We start from the raw sequence: 15,732 nt of genomic DNA on the forward strand, positions 1-15,732 counted from the left end.
AAAAATAACTTAGATAAACCTCGGTCATTACCCTAGTATTACAATACAGCATTGTTCATGCAATACGTCCTTACTTGTTTCACAAACAAATCCAAGTGTAAACACAGTTTTATCACAGACTACAAGTCTTGTGTACTTAAACTCAGGTGTGATGCAATGGGGGGTTATTCCCAAGGCTTTCACAGTCACACACCCCTTGATGTGTCACAGGCAAACTCCTTAGTGCTGTTACAAGACAGGACATCAGCTGTTGAAGCCAGACCTTGAGCAAAGGCAATTCCTTTTGGCAGAATGCCAGTGTAGGCCAGCTGAGTCTCAGCACAACTGGGTTCACCACCACCACGCTTGGACACTTCAGAAAAGGGGAGCACAGGGAACCAAGCTTGTATCAGTGGGCAAGAGTAAGTGGAGCTCAGGAAGAAGTTTTTATTCAGCTTTTTATCTATTACAAAATTTCATGGATGCAGATATCAGCCACAAGAGTTACATTTGATTTATAGTTTCTTTCCTCACCCTGCATTGGACATATAGTGGGTCCAAAGTTTTTCACACCTTGCATCCGAGTTTGATGCAACAAATGACTTCTGTATGAAAAACCTACAACTATTAAGTTTAAAAAAAAACACTCTGAAAAATGTCTAATATTACACTGTTTCACTGACATGCTAACTACCCTTTTTATTGATGACAAAACTTCAATTTCAGGCACTCCACTTGATGATGGTATCATAACAAAAATCACTGCTCAACACAATAATATTCCACCAACTTCAAGACAATTTCTCTGTATTTGCTATAACAAAGTTTTTTAAAATCACTTGTGTTGTATTCCAATTTCATAAGCTCCTTTAAAAAATAAAGTTTGTCTTCTGTAAAACATTTTTACCTCAGCTACATTGTAGTAGCTTATAGGTAGTTTATAGGAGGTTTTGTCATCTTTAAAAGGTAAACTCTGTTCAAGTGTCACAATCTTGTGCCAAGTTTATTCAGAGACATAACTACAAAAAGAACCACTTGCCAAAATTCAGACTAGCGTAGCCTCAAGCCAGGAATCATTTGTTGATGAGCTTGTCAAGGTCTGCAGTATCCAAAACATGAAAACTGCAACGAAATTGTAATTTTTATGAATGCTCACTAATAGGCAAGAGACTAAGCATTCCATTTCGCTGTTGAAATCAATTTCAATTAATATGAAGAAGGTTTTCACTGTTAATGTCAGATTTCAGTTTATGGATAGACAGCTGAATTATATTCAGGAAGCAGCTAGACTCCTGGCATAGAGACACACCAGAAAAAGAAGGTGGGCAATGAAAGGTGGGCATGGGCTGCTGACGCTAAAGTTCCTTAGAAGAGGGAAGCGTCTTCACATTCTACTTAGCTGAGCAGAAAGCAGAACTCATTCAGGAAGCCCAACTGCTTAAACTCAAGAACACTGTATAATACCAGTTGACAACTCCTTTCCTCAGAAGGAAATGACAAGCAAGTCTAACTGTTGCTCTCAGTTCGTAAAACAATACTTGTTAAGAGATGGGTCTTCTGGAATTATAAACTTTAACACCATTCTGCATCGAGGAGCGAGCGTATTTTGTCAGAAGAGCACCAACTGTCTGCTTCTCAGCACATAAGTCTCTAGAGAGGAAATAAAGCAGATGACATTGACATTAGAGATGTCCTCATACAAAATGAAACATGAAATACTTGTAAGTGTAGCAATAAACTGGATTAGGGTATCAAGAGAAAAAAATGCAACTACTTTAACTGTCACATAATGCTTTAAGTCACCTAAAGTGTACAACATGGCTTGACATTTAGGCAACAGGCAGAACTACATTATTAAGTTGTTATACAAGACTACATTATTAGTCTAGCATAGAGCCACCAAGATGATCAGGGGACTGGAACATCTTTCATACGAGGAAAGGCTGCGGGAACTGGGGCTGTTTAGTCTAGAAAAGAGACTGAGGAGGGACCTTATCAATATTTACGAATATCTAAATGGTGAGTGTCAGGAGGTTGGGACATCCCTTTTTTCTATGGTATCTAGCAACAGGACAAGGGGTAATGGGATGAAGCTGGAACATAAAATTTCCATTTAAATGTAAGAAAAAAAATGTATTTCACTGTTCAGGTGAGGGAGCCCTGGCACAGGCTGCCCAGAGGGGTTGTGGAGTCTCCTTCCTTGGAGGTCAAGATCCACCTGGACATGTTCCTGTGTGATCTGATCTAGTTGAACCTGCTTCTGCAGGGGGGTTGGACTAGATGATGTCTAAAGGTCCCTTCCAACTCCTACCATTCTATGATTCTATGATTAACTTAAGAAACTAAGAGTTTGAGGATTTTTTTTTAGGGGAGCTGGTTGGTTTTTATTATTACTATTCTCTACAGGGTTTTCAATCCAGCAAAACAGTTAGCTTTGAACTACTGAATTATATCACAGTAAATTTAGAAATACTTAAGAGGTTCACTCAGTTACTTCTGGGTTACCATCTGTATCTGGTCACAGGTATCCTGGATGGGCTTTCCACATAACACTGCAGCGTAGGTGTTAACCACGAGACAAACAAAAACCACATTACAGGGAGGACTGTTGCTCTGTAGTTCTTGGGTTATAAACATGGAGACTGATTATAAATGTCAGGAGATTACTCCTTAGAGTTAAGTCTGCCTCAATCAAATAAGACAGTTATTGCTCATTTAAGTGGAGCACAATCAGCTTTTTACACAAGTTTAAATCAACAATTATAGCTACAGTTCCAAGTTCTGTTCATATTGAATGAATACTTCATTTTAAGTGGAAAGAACAGTACTTGAGGCAATCATAGCTGACAGGAAGTGAGAGATTCAAAAAGGGAAGAATATAACACTAATTGTGTCTTAATAATGAGAAAGATATTCTTACTGTATATAAGGGGTAATATCCACTTCTGTCCACTTTTCCCGTATGCTGAACAAGCTGTTGAATCTTTCCTGATTGTCTTCAGGTAAATCTTCTACTTTTAGCAGAAAGATAGTCTCTGGTCTTGAGGTTTTATCCACAAGGGCCAAGCCCTGTAGATAAGCATCACAGAGAAAATGTTAAGTAAAAGGCAAAACAATTAAACTTCTTTTTTTTTTTGGCAGTAATCTATACAAGTTGCCCTTTGCACCTTGAAGGCCTTCTAAAACTGCACTACTAGAGGCAGAATGAAAAAGTATCATAAAGGTGCTGCTTTACAGACAGTATTTATCAATTCCTTTACAACACAAAGGGAGGGGAGAATCCATTAAGTCCCAACATCTCTCTGCCCTCCAAAAGGGTTTTCATAGTGCTTGCTACTCTACTGTCTGTCATTAAATTATGCTCAATAACAGCTTCAGCTTCTGTTCTAGGTGCACTGACAAGGATTACCTGTACAGCTGCAACTTTCCTTCAAATAGTGAAATGCGCCAGATTTACAGAAACCATAACTGTCATGATTCCAGACTACTCAGATGCTCAGAGGATGTCCTAAGTACTTCAACTTGAAAGGTGGCAAAAAAAACAGGAAACTCATCTTCGGTAACTGATAACATCTACATATGACACAAATCAGTTAACAGTCTACTCAAAAAAGAACTTTGTTTTTACCGTAAGCTGATCAAGCCTTGTTGTCATCCCTTCAGGGACACTTTGTTGCCAGACTTCTTGAAACTCTGATAGATTGAATTTAACTGCATTTTGCAAAAGCATTTGTGCTATAGCTCTGCATATTTTATCTTCACGCATTTCAAAGTAAACCTCCCCTGCTGAGAAACAAAATTCAGAATATCTTGGGTTCTTGTTTCTTTCAAAATAACAGTGAACAGCTTCATATTCCCATTCTGTTCTACAGTCTTCTACAAACCAAGTATCCTGTTTTATCTTTTCTTCAGGGAGTGACTTGACTTGGTATAACTTTGGATAAATTATGTAATCTTCTCATTGTCAAGAACAAATGGAGCAGAATGAGGTGTGTGTACAGCACTGTCTGAGCTACAGTATTCAGCCATATCAATTGAGATATATACCACCCACCCCATCTTGTTTTCCCTTTTCTACAGTAAGACTTTCTCCTACAGCTTTCGTTCTTATTTCTGAATGGCTTGTATTAAAGTGTTTGCTGTCTGTGGTTGAACAATTAAATAAAACTTTCATTTTGTTAATGATCCTTGTAATATCAGATGATTAAGGGAATAAGGAGAATTTATTTTCATTCTCACTGCCTTGACTAAAATTTTCTGAACACTGACAAGTGTAAATATTTTATTGCACTTTTTCAATCATCTGGATTTCCTGCAACTCAATCTTGTTCCTTGTGCAACCTGCCTAAATACACTAAGATGACAATCTGTGTCACTCCAAATACTTTCCTATATCCTTTGAGTGCAACTCCTACTTCAGCCAAAGGTGAGATGAAACAACTGTGGGGAAGAATTCAAACTGAGATTAAGGTCCTGGAATATTATGTCTAGATGTGAGATGGGCAACAGAGATTTAATTAATATAACGAATGGATCCTGTGGTGCAGTTAAAGGGCCCAAAGGCAGATGGCTATTTCAGGCAAACTGAATTCTGAGAGATATAAGTGCCACTGACTATTCACAATAGCACAACTAATTGCTTAAATGTGATATCCAAGACTTCCTAGAGTATCTAAAGAGATCTTCCACTTGCATTTTACAAATCATCTGTCTTCAGTCACAGAATTATGGCTTGGAGAGACCTAACACATCACATTAGGTACCTTAGAGTTCCCGACTCTTTCCTAGTGTCTTGTGCAGTTTAATAGTCCTTTTTCCCATGAAACTTTCTCTTAACAATTTTACTGATTTTTAGCTCACTGTTTGCTCCATCCTTTTCCTGGCATCTTAAAGTCATTTGTTTGGGCCATCCTCACAAAATCTGTATTTACTTGTGAATAACTCTCTCCTTTATGCTAAATTAATACAGACGCTGTCCCAAACTTACCCTCATCAGTGTACTTCCTTCCATAGCTTAAAAGAATATGTTCTATCATCTCTCTGGGAAAAAAAAAAAAAATCAAACAAACAAAACACAAATCAAGTTTTAAAACTGTTCATAAAAACATTACAGAAAGTTACCAGGAAGAAGAACAGGTAAAGTTAAAAACACAGGGAGAATAGAGATTAGAGACATCTTCATGGCTGAAACGAAAAACTTGATAAAAACTTCAAGTATATGAAAAGGGGAGAAAGGGGACAAAAAGGACAGATGGGAGTTAATTCAGCATGTCATCCTCAAAAGTCTCTTCCACTTCATAGTAATAACTAGCAAAGATTAAAAGGTGTAAGGGGAATCATAGAATGGTAGGGTTGGAAGGCACCTCCAGAGATCATCTAGTCCAATGCCCCTGCAGAAGTAGGTTCACCAGTTCTTGCAACATTACTTCTTTCCAGTAGCAGCAACGCATATCACAAATTTGTCTGAACAGCAGACATTTTTCTAGACCTCTAGCACATCATTACAGCCTAACTGCAGATACTAATACTAAAGCAAGATTTTTTTTTTAACTGAAATCCAAATAAATGAAAAATGCTATATATGGTGAACTTAAGACCTTGCTTGAATGGTGACTTTAAATTAGTTCATGACTCCAAATGGCAGTACAATAATCTCAGCTCTCAGGATCTGAATTTGGTATTATACCAGAAAATATACCACCTCAGACATTATGCAAGAGGTTAAACTAAACATTTTTTACTAGCTATAGCTTCAAGAACAAGTATTTCAAGATGGTCAGCAATTTTTTGTGTATGTACATACTATTTCCATCATTTACAGTTCAGCAGTCACATTCCCACTATTGAATCAATGGAAATCAGTAGACACTAAAACCACCTTACTAAGCTGTCTGCCTAAACTACTAAGGCCCTAGTATATTTTAAAGAAAATGTATCATTAACACCATGGTATCTGTAATCTGGAATTTTAACACTATATTCTAATATACAATTAGTAACAATTGTAGTTAATAATAATTACTGTAGACAATTTTAGGTACTACGAGTAGTTGCTTACATGGGCTCTAAAGATCCAAGTTCCTCAAGGCAGGTACATAAAGGAACCTTACTTAAAGACCAGGACTCTGAGTCTATCAGCTGAGTCACGTGATTCAAGAGTTTCATCTGATAGTCAAATTCTAGAATTCTCCAATATCCTGCCAAAGAGAAATCCACAGAACAGTGTCAAAAGGAGAACATGGAGAACTTAATGCTATTCCTCTTAGGTCACACCTTTATGAAGTACAAAAGCATCTGTCCTTTTCAGCACTAAAATTGGAAGAAAAGAACAGAATAGTAACAGTAAATGTAAAGGAGAAAGAAGTAAAATAATGTCAATTATTCATAACTGTTTATGGAGATGAACTGTCACAGATACAATGGCATGACAAACTCCATCCCAAAATGAATCAGACCTGGAACAACTATTAACTCAGGCATAGAAGTGCATGAACAGAACTGATTGCAAGGGGTCTGCAAAGTGGCAGTTCAGGTTCAGTCAAGTTCACAGAAGTCCACATGTGACAAAGCCCAGATCTAGTACAAGGGTGCTGCACAGCTGTAAATGACAAGGAAAGTAACCTGCGAGATTCTCGCCTAACTAATGAGATGGATCAGATGTTCTCCCAGTGGTGCTCAGTGATGGGACAGAAGACCAGCAGCACAAGTTGCAACAAGGGAAATCCCAGATGGGTATCAGGAGAATTTTGTTCTCCTTATGGACAGTCAAACATTGGAACAGCCTGGACAACAGCTGTGCAACCTTCATCCTTGGAAATACTAAGAACTCTACCATCTGAGGCCCTGAGCAGCCACCTCCAAGCTGGCCCTGTTCAAAAGCAGGGCTTTGGACCTGATAACCTCCAAAGCTCAGTTTGGCTCTATACTATTCTATGACTCTAGGATTGCTGTCACATGGCATTCAGGTGAGGGTTTGGGCTTGGTCTCATATAAGATAAGTAGGACAACCAGACAAAAATATTTATGCTATCAGTGGGATACTCCGATGCCAGTGTGATTGTAGACACAAAGATGGAAAAACTCTGGAAGAGCCAGACTGGTCAATGTCTGCTCAGTTTTACTCTTTTGATCAGCTTCATAGCAACAGAGGATATAGGGAAGATGGAAGCAGACCTTAGTATTTCAAATTTACACCTTGAAAGACAAAGACGTGGAACAAGTCTTAGAAAAAGAGTTATTTCCTCATAGACAATAAAAGTTTTAGACATGAATACCTTCGATTTTGCAGGCATCTAGAACCTGCAATTGGTGCAGTATTTCACCTTCACTTGCTTGAATCAGACTAAACAAGTCTTCTGTTGTATACTGCAACAAAAAGAAAAATAAAGAAGGAAATAAATTATCTCCACTCCTGCTTTGCTTCAGCAAGTATACTAAATGTAAGATATAATGAAAGAAAGACTTCTAAGGTTGATTTTCTCTTCCCCTCACAGATTCTGAATTCTCCAAGGCATACCACAGTCTCTGAAACTTTTACTGTAACTTACAACATTTTCTCAAAGGATTTTTCAATATAAAAAACAGCCTAATTAAAGGGTAGTCTTTGTGCCACACAAGTAATATACCTGTATTCCCAGGATCTCAAACCAGCACAGGGAGGTATCATAAGTTAAGTATTACAACAAGAATGAAAAGTTAATGTGTTTTGTCTTTCCTAAAATACATGTTTTAATCTGTGACAGTCAAAGAAAAGGCAAAACAAAAATCACTTGTGACTTTGGATAGAAGTCTGAACTCCAAGTTAGTGCCTCCACTGAGAGAAAGCCTCCTCCAGCATGACCTCAACAGTTACACATTTCAGCATCTGCTAACCTATTAGCAGATGTGTAGCACAGACTCAGCCACAATACATACAGCTCCTTGCAGAACAGTTCTTGATGAGATGGGAGAGTGTTGTGGATACTCTCAGAAAGAGTTAGGAGACATGGGAGGAACAGAAAGTTATTATTATCAGTCTTACTCTCTGCCTCATATCATCCTTGTCAATCTCTGCAACTCCCCACCTCTCCTTGTCATCATACTCTAAATGAATTTAAAAAAGGTTCTGATGACCGACTTCAAGAATCTTCCCATGTAAAAAAGGAGATTCCCAGTCTCTTTTGGTGTCCTTCCTTTTTTCCTTTTTATTAAAAAAAAAAACCAAAGAGGTTTCTTACCTGCTACTCAGTGGAAGTTCTAACAATTACCAACTTATTTTGAATAGTAGGCTTAAAAATTAACTCAAAGCAGCCCTGTGAAACGTGGGAGGAAAGGCCTTTTTCTAGTTAAGAATGTATCCTCACTGCCCATTACCAATTACAGGAAAGCAGCTGATTTACCTTTGAAAATGTCAAAGTGTCATCTTTGTGACTATCTGGCCCTTCGTATGGGTTTTCCATTAAAAGCTTCCTCAGTTTCTTCAGTTTCGGTCGACATCTCCTTAATTCCCAATAGTTATTGGAGAAGCCAGCAATCTACAAGAAAAAAAACTCAGCAGCTCTTAAAACAAAACATTTGGATTCAAAACAGCTTACCAAAAAACTATCAGCAAAAAATGCTAATCTAGTCACCAAGAAGAAGAATTAATAGGATAAATACGTTAAAGATGAAACAATAATTATAATATTTTCAACGCAACAATTTACCACAGGCAATGAAGAACAAACATCCACTGTTCCTTGATAACACTGTTCATAGTGCACATGAGAAAGGGAACAACTCATCCCCACATGCAAATAACAGGATATCATCATGAGATCTATTCCTGCACAGTCCTCATCAAAACTTATTTTCTTCTAAGTAATATTACTGCCATAAACCCCCTCCTACATTATCCTGTTTCCATTTTCCCTACTTCTTCCTATGCTTGGGATCCACTTCATAGTCTTTTTACACCTTAATGAATCATCATATCCCTAAGCTCAAGTAAGGCACAGACATTAGCAAGACAGTAAGTTGCATTTGCACACAACTAAGACATCTCTGTTCCTTAACTGTGATTTAACAGACAAATTTAAAGGATGCAACAGAAGTTGATTCAACATTAATCTAATAAATCTCCACTTTCAGAATAATCCTGAGGTGTTTCATTGGGTACAGCTTGGACTTCCTGAAAGATTCTTTGAAGCAGCCAGAGTGTCAGAGGCCTTTTGAGACTGTTTCTATTTACCAAACCAATACAAATAGGCATAGAATAGCAGAGGCAGAACAGGCTCCAGGTTCAAGACTCCTGACTCAACCCCTAGCCCCCTGTAAAAAGTCCTCCATGAAAAAGACCCTCCAGACAGTACTTAAAATACTGTGGAGCTGGTTCTGGTACTGGGGAGGGGCTGTAAAGATAGCTCCTGTAAGAAGTTGCTGGAAACTCTCCCCAGCTCTGAGCCAGACCCACTTCTGGGGCTGAGCCAATTAAGACGCTTCCATGATCAGTTTTTAAGAAGAAGCTGGAAGAGGAAGGTTCTTCCTGTTCATTCTTGTTCTGTTCGTCCTTTTTTTCCAACTGGTGGTGGTGCAAGGAGTTGGAAGAGAGAGAGAAGTGATCATGTGGATCCCAAGGTCAGTGAGGGAAGAGAGCAGTGTGCTGGAGCAGAGACTTCCCTGCATCCTGTGGAGATGACTGGTGAGGCTGAGATTTGTTCACAGTTTCTAAGAGACCCCTCATCAGGGGCAGTGACTATGCCTAGAGGAGGCCATGTCTTGTGTGAGGGACCCTGTATCAGCAGAAGCTGTAGATGCTGGGAACAACCCACACCAGAGAAGTTCATTAAGGACTGAGTCCCAGGGGAGGGACCTTGTATCTGAGCAGGGGAAGAATGCAAAGAGTTGTCCTTCTCTGGGAAGAGAGAAGCGGCAGAGCCCATCTGTGAGAGACTGACCACATCCCCCATTCCCTGTCCCCCCCCAGCCATTGAGAGGGGAGAAGGTAGAGATATTGGGAGCAGTGAACTGGGCCCAGGAAGAAAGGAGAGATGGGGGAGGGAGATCTTAAAGTGCTGATTGTATTTTTCCCATCATAGAATGGTAGGGGTTGGAAGGGGCCTTTGGAGGTCATCTAGTCCAACCCCCCTGTAGAAGCAGGTTCACCTAGATCAGGTCGCATAGGAACATGTCCAGGAGGGTCTTGAAGACCTCCAAGGAAGGAGATTCCACAACCCCTCTGGGCAGCCTGTGCCACTGCTCCGTCACCCTCATCATCCTGCTCTCCTTTTGCTTTTTGTTCTGTTTTTTTGTAGGTAGTAGAATAAACTTTCCTACTTTCCTCTCTAAGTTGAGTACTGGAGTCTGTTTTGCCCAGAACTGTAATTGGCAGTGAGCCCTCCCTGCCCTTGTCTCGATCCATAACATCCTTGGTTATCCTTTTCCTTCCATCTCACTGGGGTCTTCACCATCCTAATGAGGGTGTGGGTGGATGAGGGGCACCAAGCAAGAGGTTGTCATGGTGCTTCATTGCTGGCTGGGCAAAACCATGACACCTGACAAGTTCTTTGCTGAGCTATTTGGTAATGAACAAGAAGGTACTCTGCATGGAAAAGAAAATAATTTATAATCCAAAGCTCATAGTTGTAGCTGATCTGTATAAAGTTGGTAAAATGGCAGATGCTTTGGCTGTGAGCATTAGCCTTACAAATAGTACAAAGAGGAGCACCAGGACTCCAGATGAGCAGTAAAGCCTAAAAATAAACATAGTTGCTTTTGCCATCTTTCACAGTTTTACGGTTTCAATACACCATGCAATGTTTTTGAAAACATTAAGAAAGTTCTTAGAAAGAAAACTCTGAAAATAATTCCTAAGGAAATGACATGTATCTTTTATTGACATGTGTGACCTCAGAGACTAGTGAGATCACTAAACCTAACAAAGAAAGAACATGGACAAATATTACTTTCTCATTAATGCACTTGAGTTTGAGTAACTTTTTCTGTTCGCTGAACTGTTGACTTCATGGAAGAAGTGATGCTGTTCTGATTATTATGCTCATCTAGGGACAAACAGGATTACTCTTCAGTGATGTCATTATGTCCATTACACCTAGTCATAATATTCTCTTAACTATTTTTAGAAGAATTTCATTAACTATACCTCAGAAGAGCAGAGAACAATTAACTCTTTAAACTGAGAACAATAAAGTCATTTCACTACAACAAACTTTTACAGATGCCAGTTGAAAGAGAGTAACCCTTGAATATACTTCTGGATTTGAAGAAGAATATTCAGGCATGACACAGTATAATTTGCCTTTTGGGGAACGCAATCCTAAGAACCAATTTGAAAACAGATTATTTTAAAACTGGCTGCTAATACTGAGAACTTAAGATTTTCTTTGAAAGCTTTTAGTATCTACGACTATTACTATCCACTGAAAATAAACCAAAGTTTTAACATACTAGAAATAAATATTATCATACATAAAATTCCATTGCCTGAAGAAGGGCCATGGAGTAATTTTGGACATCTTAAGGTATAGCATGTCCCCCGTGTATAAAGTGTATTTATAAAGATGCATCAAGAGTGTGGCCAACAGTTCGAGAGAGGTTCTGCTCCCCTTCTACTCTGCCCTGGTGAGGCCTCATCTGGAGTCCTGTGCCCAGTTCTGGGCTCCCCAGCTCAAGAGGGACAGAGAACTTCTGGAGAGAGTCCAGCGCAGGGCCACCAAGATGATCAGGGGAGTGGAACATCTTTCATACGAGGAAAGGCTGCAGGAACTGGGGCTGTTTAGTCTGGAGAAGAGGAGACTGAGGGGGGTTCTTATTAATATTTACAAATATCTAAAGGGTGGGTGTCAGGAGGTTGGGGCATCCCTTTTTTCTATGGTATCTAGCAACAGAACAAGGGGTAACGGGATGAAGTTGGAACACAAAAAGTTCCATTTAAACATAAGAAAAGACTATTTCACTGTGAGGGTGAGGGAGCCCTGGCACAGGCTGCCCAGGGAGGATGTGGAGTCTCCTTCCTTGGAGGTCTTCAAGACCCACCTGGATGCATTCCTGTGGACCTAAGTGGATCTGCTTCTGCAGGGAGACTGGACTAGATTAGATGATCTCTAAAGGTCCCTTCCAACCCCTACCATTCTATGAAAGACATCGTCCAGGGGCTGTTCGGTACACCAAGAACCTACAGGACGCTCCTGTCCTTCTGCACTTGCAGCTCATAGGCAGACCAATACCACGAGGCATCTAAAGCAGCATTAAAAGCCTATGTTCAGGCAACTGAATCCCAGTTGGGTTTCATAAACGCATCTTGGATAAAAACCAAGAAATTATATGGAATAAGAAAGTAGAGAATTAAAGGAAACAAACAAAATCTAAGACCGATATACCTGTGAATGAATAACACTGCAAGAAGATTGATCTGCATTCAGCTCTTCTGGAGTTTTGCAACCAGGAATAAACAGCAGCATATTTGAGGTATCTGCTATTTTCATCTCGTAAGTTTTATCTTTGCTACACAACACTGCTTGTTCATCCTTTTCACCACGGATTACTAGGCTGGAAAAAAAAAGCACAAAAAAGAGAGATGCATTTTTACCTAAATTAAACTGATAACTTTTTTTCACATTTATATATTGGTAAAAAAGTTGTAAACTGCAATTCTTTTTGGTAACAACAGTCACACTATACCAAAACATAAAGATATAATAGTTAATTAATCTAAAATATCTTAAAACTATGGTTTTTCCTCACATTTTTAATTCTCTCACTCTGAAAGACAAGTATTCAAGACTCTTATGCTGACCACTGTTGAACCTCCTCATCTGCCTTTTCATACAACCCCCCTAAATCACTGATTTAGGTGGATATTCAAAGCCCATACTAGTTCACTAATCTAAGTGACCTGACCTAGGCAGAACTGCTTAAGCAGAGCGGTTGGACTGCATGATCTTTACAGGTCCCTTCCAACCCTATGAATTCCAATTCTATGATGCTATGAATCTTTGAAATAAGATTACAACTATAACTTTTCTTTAATGAAGACTGAAATTTGCCCACTGTGAAACAAGAAAGCAACAGAAATTGTGTCTATTGCACAGCATCCTTCAGATGCATCAGAGTCCCTCTCAAAAATAGACACAGTTATTTGAAGTAATTCCATACTGGAATCAAATTCATCTTCTAGAGCATTTTGGTGCAAAGACTCAGAGAAAATCCTCCTCTTCAGCTCACATTCTTGATTTAAGTAAGAGATTCTTGGTAGGGGTGTCGTAACAACGAAGCAGGACCACAACAGCAGGACATTTAATTCCTACCTGGCTAAAGTGTTCACATTCCATTTCATCAAGTTGCTCATCTGGCCTCCAAAAGCTTGAACGAAGCTGATCTGTGCCCCAAATGGTCCTCAGCATGACTCAGGCCTTATCAGTATTGCACCGAGTATGACCAGGCTTAATAACACACATCTCCAAGGACCGTTTTCTTTAGGAGCTCAAATAGTGTATAATTTAAAACATTTTTGTTACATTAGTACTGTTTTAAAAACACCAGCAACTTAAAAACTTACCTAGAATCTGTTCTTAGTCCAGAATCAGATGTCAGGTAACCATCCTACCAAAGGCCTATGTTAATACATCATGCCCTTCACTGTCCTGTTTATCTAACTTGTAGGCACTCTGCCATCCACCTGAGCTCAAGAGTTCCAGTAAGAAAAATCTCTGAAGCCTGAAAGAGTCTTTTAAAGACACAGTCTTCTTTCTTAAACACATTTTTTTTAGGCATTTATCTTTATATGCCCAACAGGAAATTAGTCTCAAGTCTAGAATTGTGAGAAGCAATTTTTCCATATGAAAAGAAGTGAGGACACCAATGCAATATCCTACAGAAGCAGGAAACTTCAGAAATAAAGTTGCTGCTCTGAGCTCACTGAATAGTCTGAGAACAGGAACTGAGCTTGGTTTTGGTGCTTTGTCACTGATTGTAAAAACGCATGAACCATCCCTATCCCATCTTTTTCTTTAACACATACAAGTTATTTTGCTGACATGATCGAAATATCCACCATAACTACTGGTTATGTTTACTTTGTCCAGCTTATTTTAGGTGATGCTAGCTTCTAGTTTCCAATTTAACTGGGCTACACTTAAGGGGCAGTTACATTTTCATGCAAAAAATACGAGAAGAGTTGAAGCCTGGAAGAAGCCACGTTTAAGAGCCACGGCAACCACTTAACACTAAAGAAGGGGTCGGGCAGACCTGACAGCGGGCAGCCCCCGGAAGCTCAGCCCGGCCCCACCTCCACCCCGCGCCGCCGCTCCGACTCCCGCACGCACGGCGGGAACGCTGTAAGGCTGGGAAAACTCCAGCGCCCCGCCGCGGGGCCGGCCTACTCCGGTCCGTCTGCCTGCCTCGGGTCGCCGACCCGGCCACCATAGCCGCTGGGGCCCAAGAGGCCACGGGATGCGGGGTAAGAAAGTGGGGGTCGCCGCGGTCCGCCCCCTCCCCGCCTGTACCTGCTTCCCGCCTCTAGCTCGTCACAGAGGCCCGGCTCCAGCTGCAGCAGGCAGCACTCGCCGGCACCGGCCTGCGGGCCGAAGCTGAGGCACTGCACGACCGGCAGGAGTTCTGTCGGGTTCAGTTTGGCCGTCTGCAGCGTAGCATCCACCTCCGATCGGCTCCGCATGGCGCCCACCGAGTCCCGCCGGCCCGCTCCGAAAGCCGCGCCAACACCAGCCCCCACCAAGTCGCGCCGTTCCGATCCGATCGGCTCTGAGAAACACGCCAACACCAAACCCGTCCGAGCCGAGCCGCGCCGGCCCGCTCCGCTCCGAAAGCCGCGCCACCGCCAGCCCCCGCCCCCTCTGAGGCGGGGCCGCTGGACGCACGGGGCGGGCCAGGGCGCGGCGAGGCGGGCGCAGGCTGCAAGCTAACCCTTGTGACAGGGAAGGAAACAGGGAAAAAACACCTGTGCCAGTTTTTCCAGTGCTCGCTTTATTATCATTTTATTTTCACAGCTACCAACATTGTGCGTTGAAGGACATTCAGAAGTTTCTACTGTTGGGCGAGTAAAAGTCCTATAGGTTTTGTGGAAGTTAGTGGCTGGGCAATATACTGGAGCCTCTCCTCACGGGAAAGAAGCTCTGATCCATGCTGAGAGGCAGCAGCCAACTGGCCTATCAGCAAAAACATGGACATAAACCTATAGGAAACATGTCTCATTCCTCAGGAAACAACTTGTATTATGCTTTTGTTTTTGCTGAGAATGCTTTAGAGCAGTGACCTAACTGGAAAAAACTGGTTTTGTTGGAACTCAAGAAGTTAGTATCTTGAAACACAGATAAATCATTTCATGAATTTGAATCGCAGAGAAAATGAGTAGATGCTTAACTATCAATGTTGCTATCATTCGATAAAGAAATGCATGTTATGGCAAGGGAGATTGGTAGGATCTTGAAATTATTTTGTAATGATGCTGTAGGATTATTTATTTGCTCTGAAGTTGCTGTTGCATAGCTGTAGCAGAAAATATTTACTTTGAGCTGGCTGAAACTGTCAGTTTGAGAGCACATAACATCAGGGTCCAAGCAGAGGTAAAACTCTCCTATAGCAGAATGGAAGAAAGAGCTGAGGAAGCAATTATTTCGGGCATCCCAACTTAACTGAAGTCAATCCTCCAAGGTTTGAGGCTTTAAGTGATTGCTGTGAGTGTACAGCTGAGAGGTACACCTCTTCTAACAGGTCTCAGTATAGGGGAGACATAGACTGAAATGTTAAATACCCTGCATC

General features: G+C 40.8%; 1 protein-coding gene across 1 annotated transcript; it reads right to left on the reverse strand.

Annotated features, from left to right (window-relative positions):
- Positions 1-449: 449 nt before the first annotated feature.
- Positions 450-14,701, reverse strand: DSCC1 (DNA replication and sister chromatid cohesion 1). The gene is made up of 9 exons (XM_061995520.1): positions 14,460-14,701; positions 12,336-12,504; positions 8,358-8,492; positions 7,254-7,344; positions 6,038-6,176; positions 4,967-5,019; positions 3,608-3,765; positions 2,900-3,048; positions 450-1,629 (listed from the first exon to the last, which is right to left on the reverse strand). Exons 1-9 carry the CDS (start codon positions 14,627-14,629, stop codon positions 1,521-1,523), a joined length of 1,173 nt encoding a protein of 390 aa, XP_061851504.1. The 5' UTR covers positions 14,630-14,701; the 3' UTR covers positions 450-1,520.
- Positions 14,702-15,732: the final 1,031 nt, after the last annotated feature.

Source organism: Colius striatus, chromosome 4 (assembly GCF_028858725.1).
Source record: "Colius striatus isolate bColStr4 chromosome 4, bColStr4.1.hap1, whole genome shotgun sequence".
Taxonomy (NCBI): Eukaryota; Metazoa; Chordata; class Aves; order Coliiformes; family Coliidae; genus Colius; species Colius striatus.

Coding starts and splice junctions, on each gene's coding strand:
- DSCC1 (XM_061995520.1), bottom strand. CDS start 14,629: ATGCGGAGCCGATCGGAGGTGGATGCTACGCTGCAGACGGCCAAACTG. Junction 5,020..6,037: donor CTTGGATCTTTAGAGCCCAT/GTAAGCAACTAC, acceptor TTTTTTTCCCAG/AGAGATGATAGAACATATTC. Junction 3,766..4,966: donor AAGGAAGTACACTGATGAGG/GTAAGTTTGGGA, acceptor TTTGTTTCTCAG/CAGGGGAGGTTTACTTTGAA.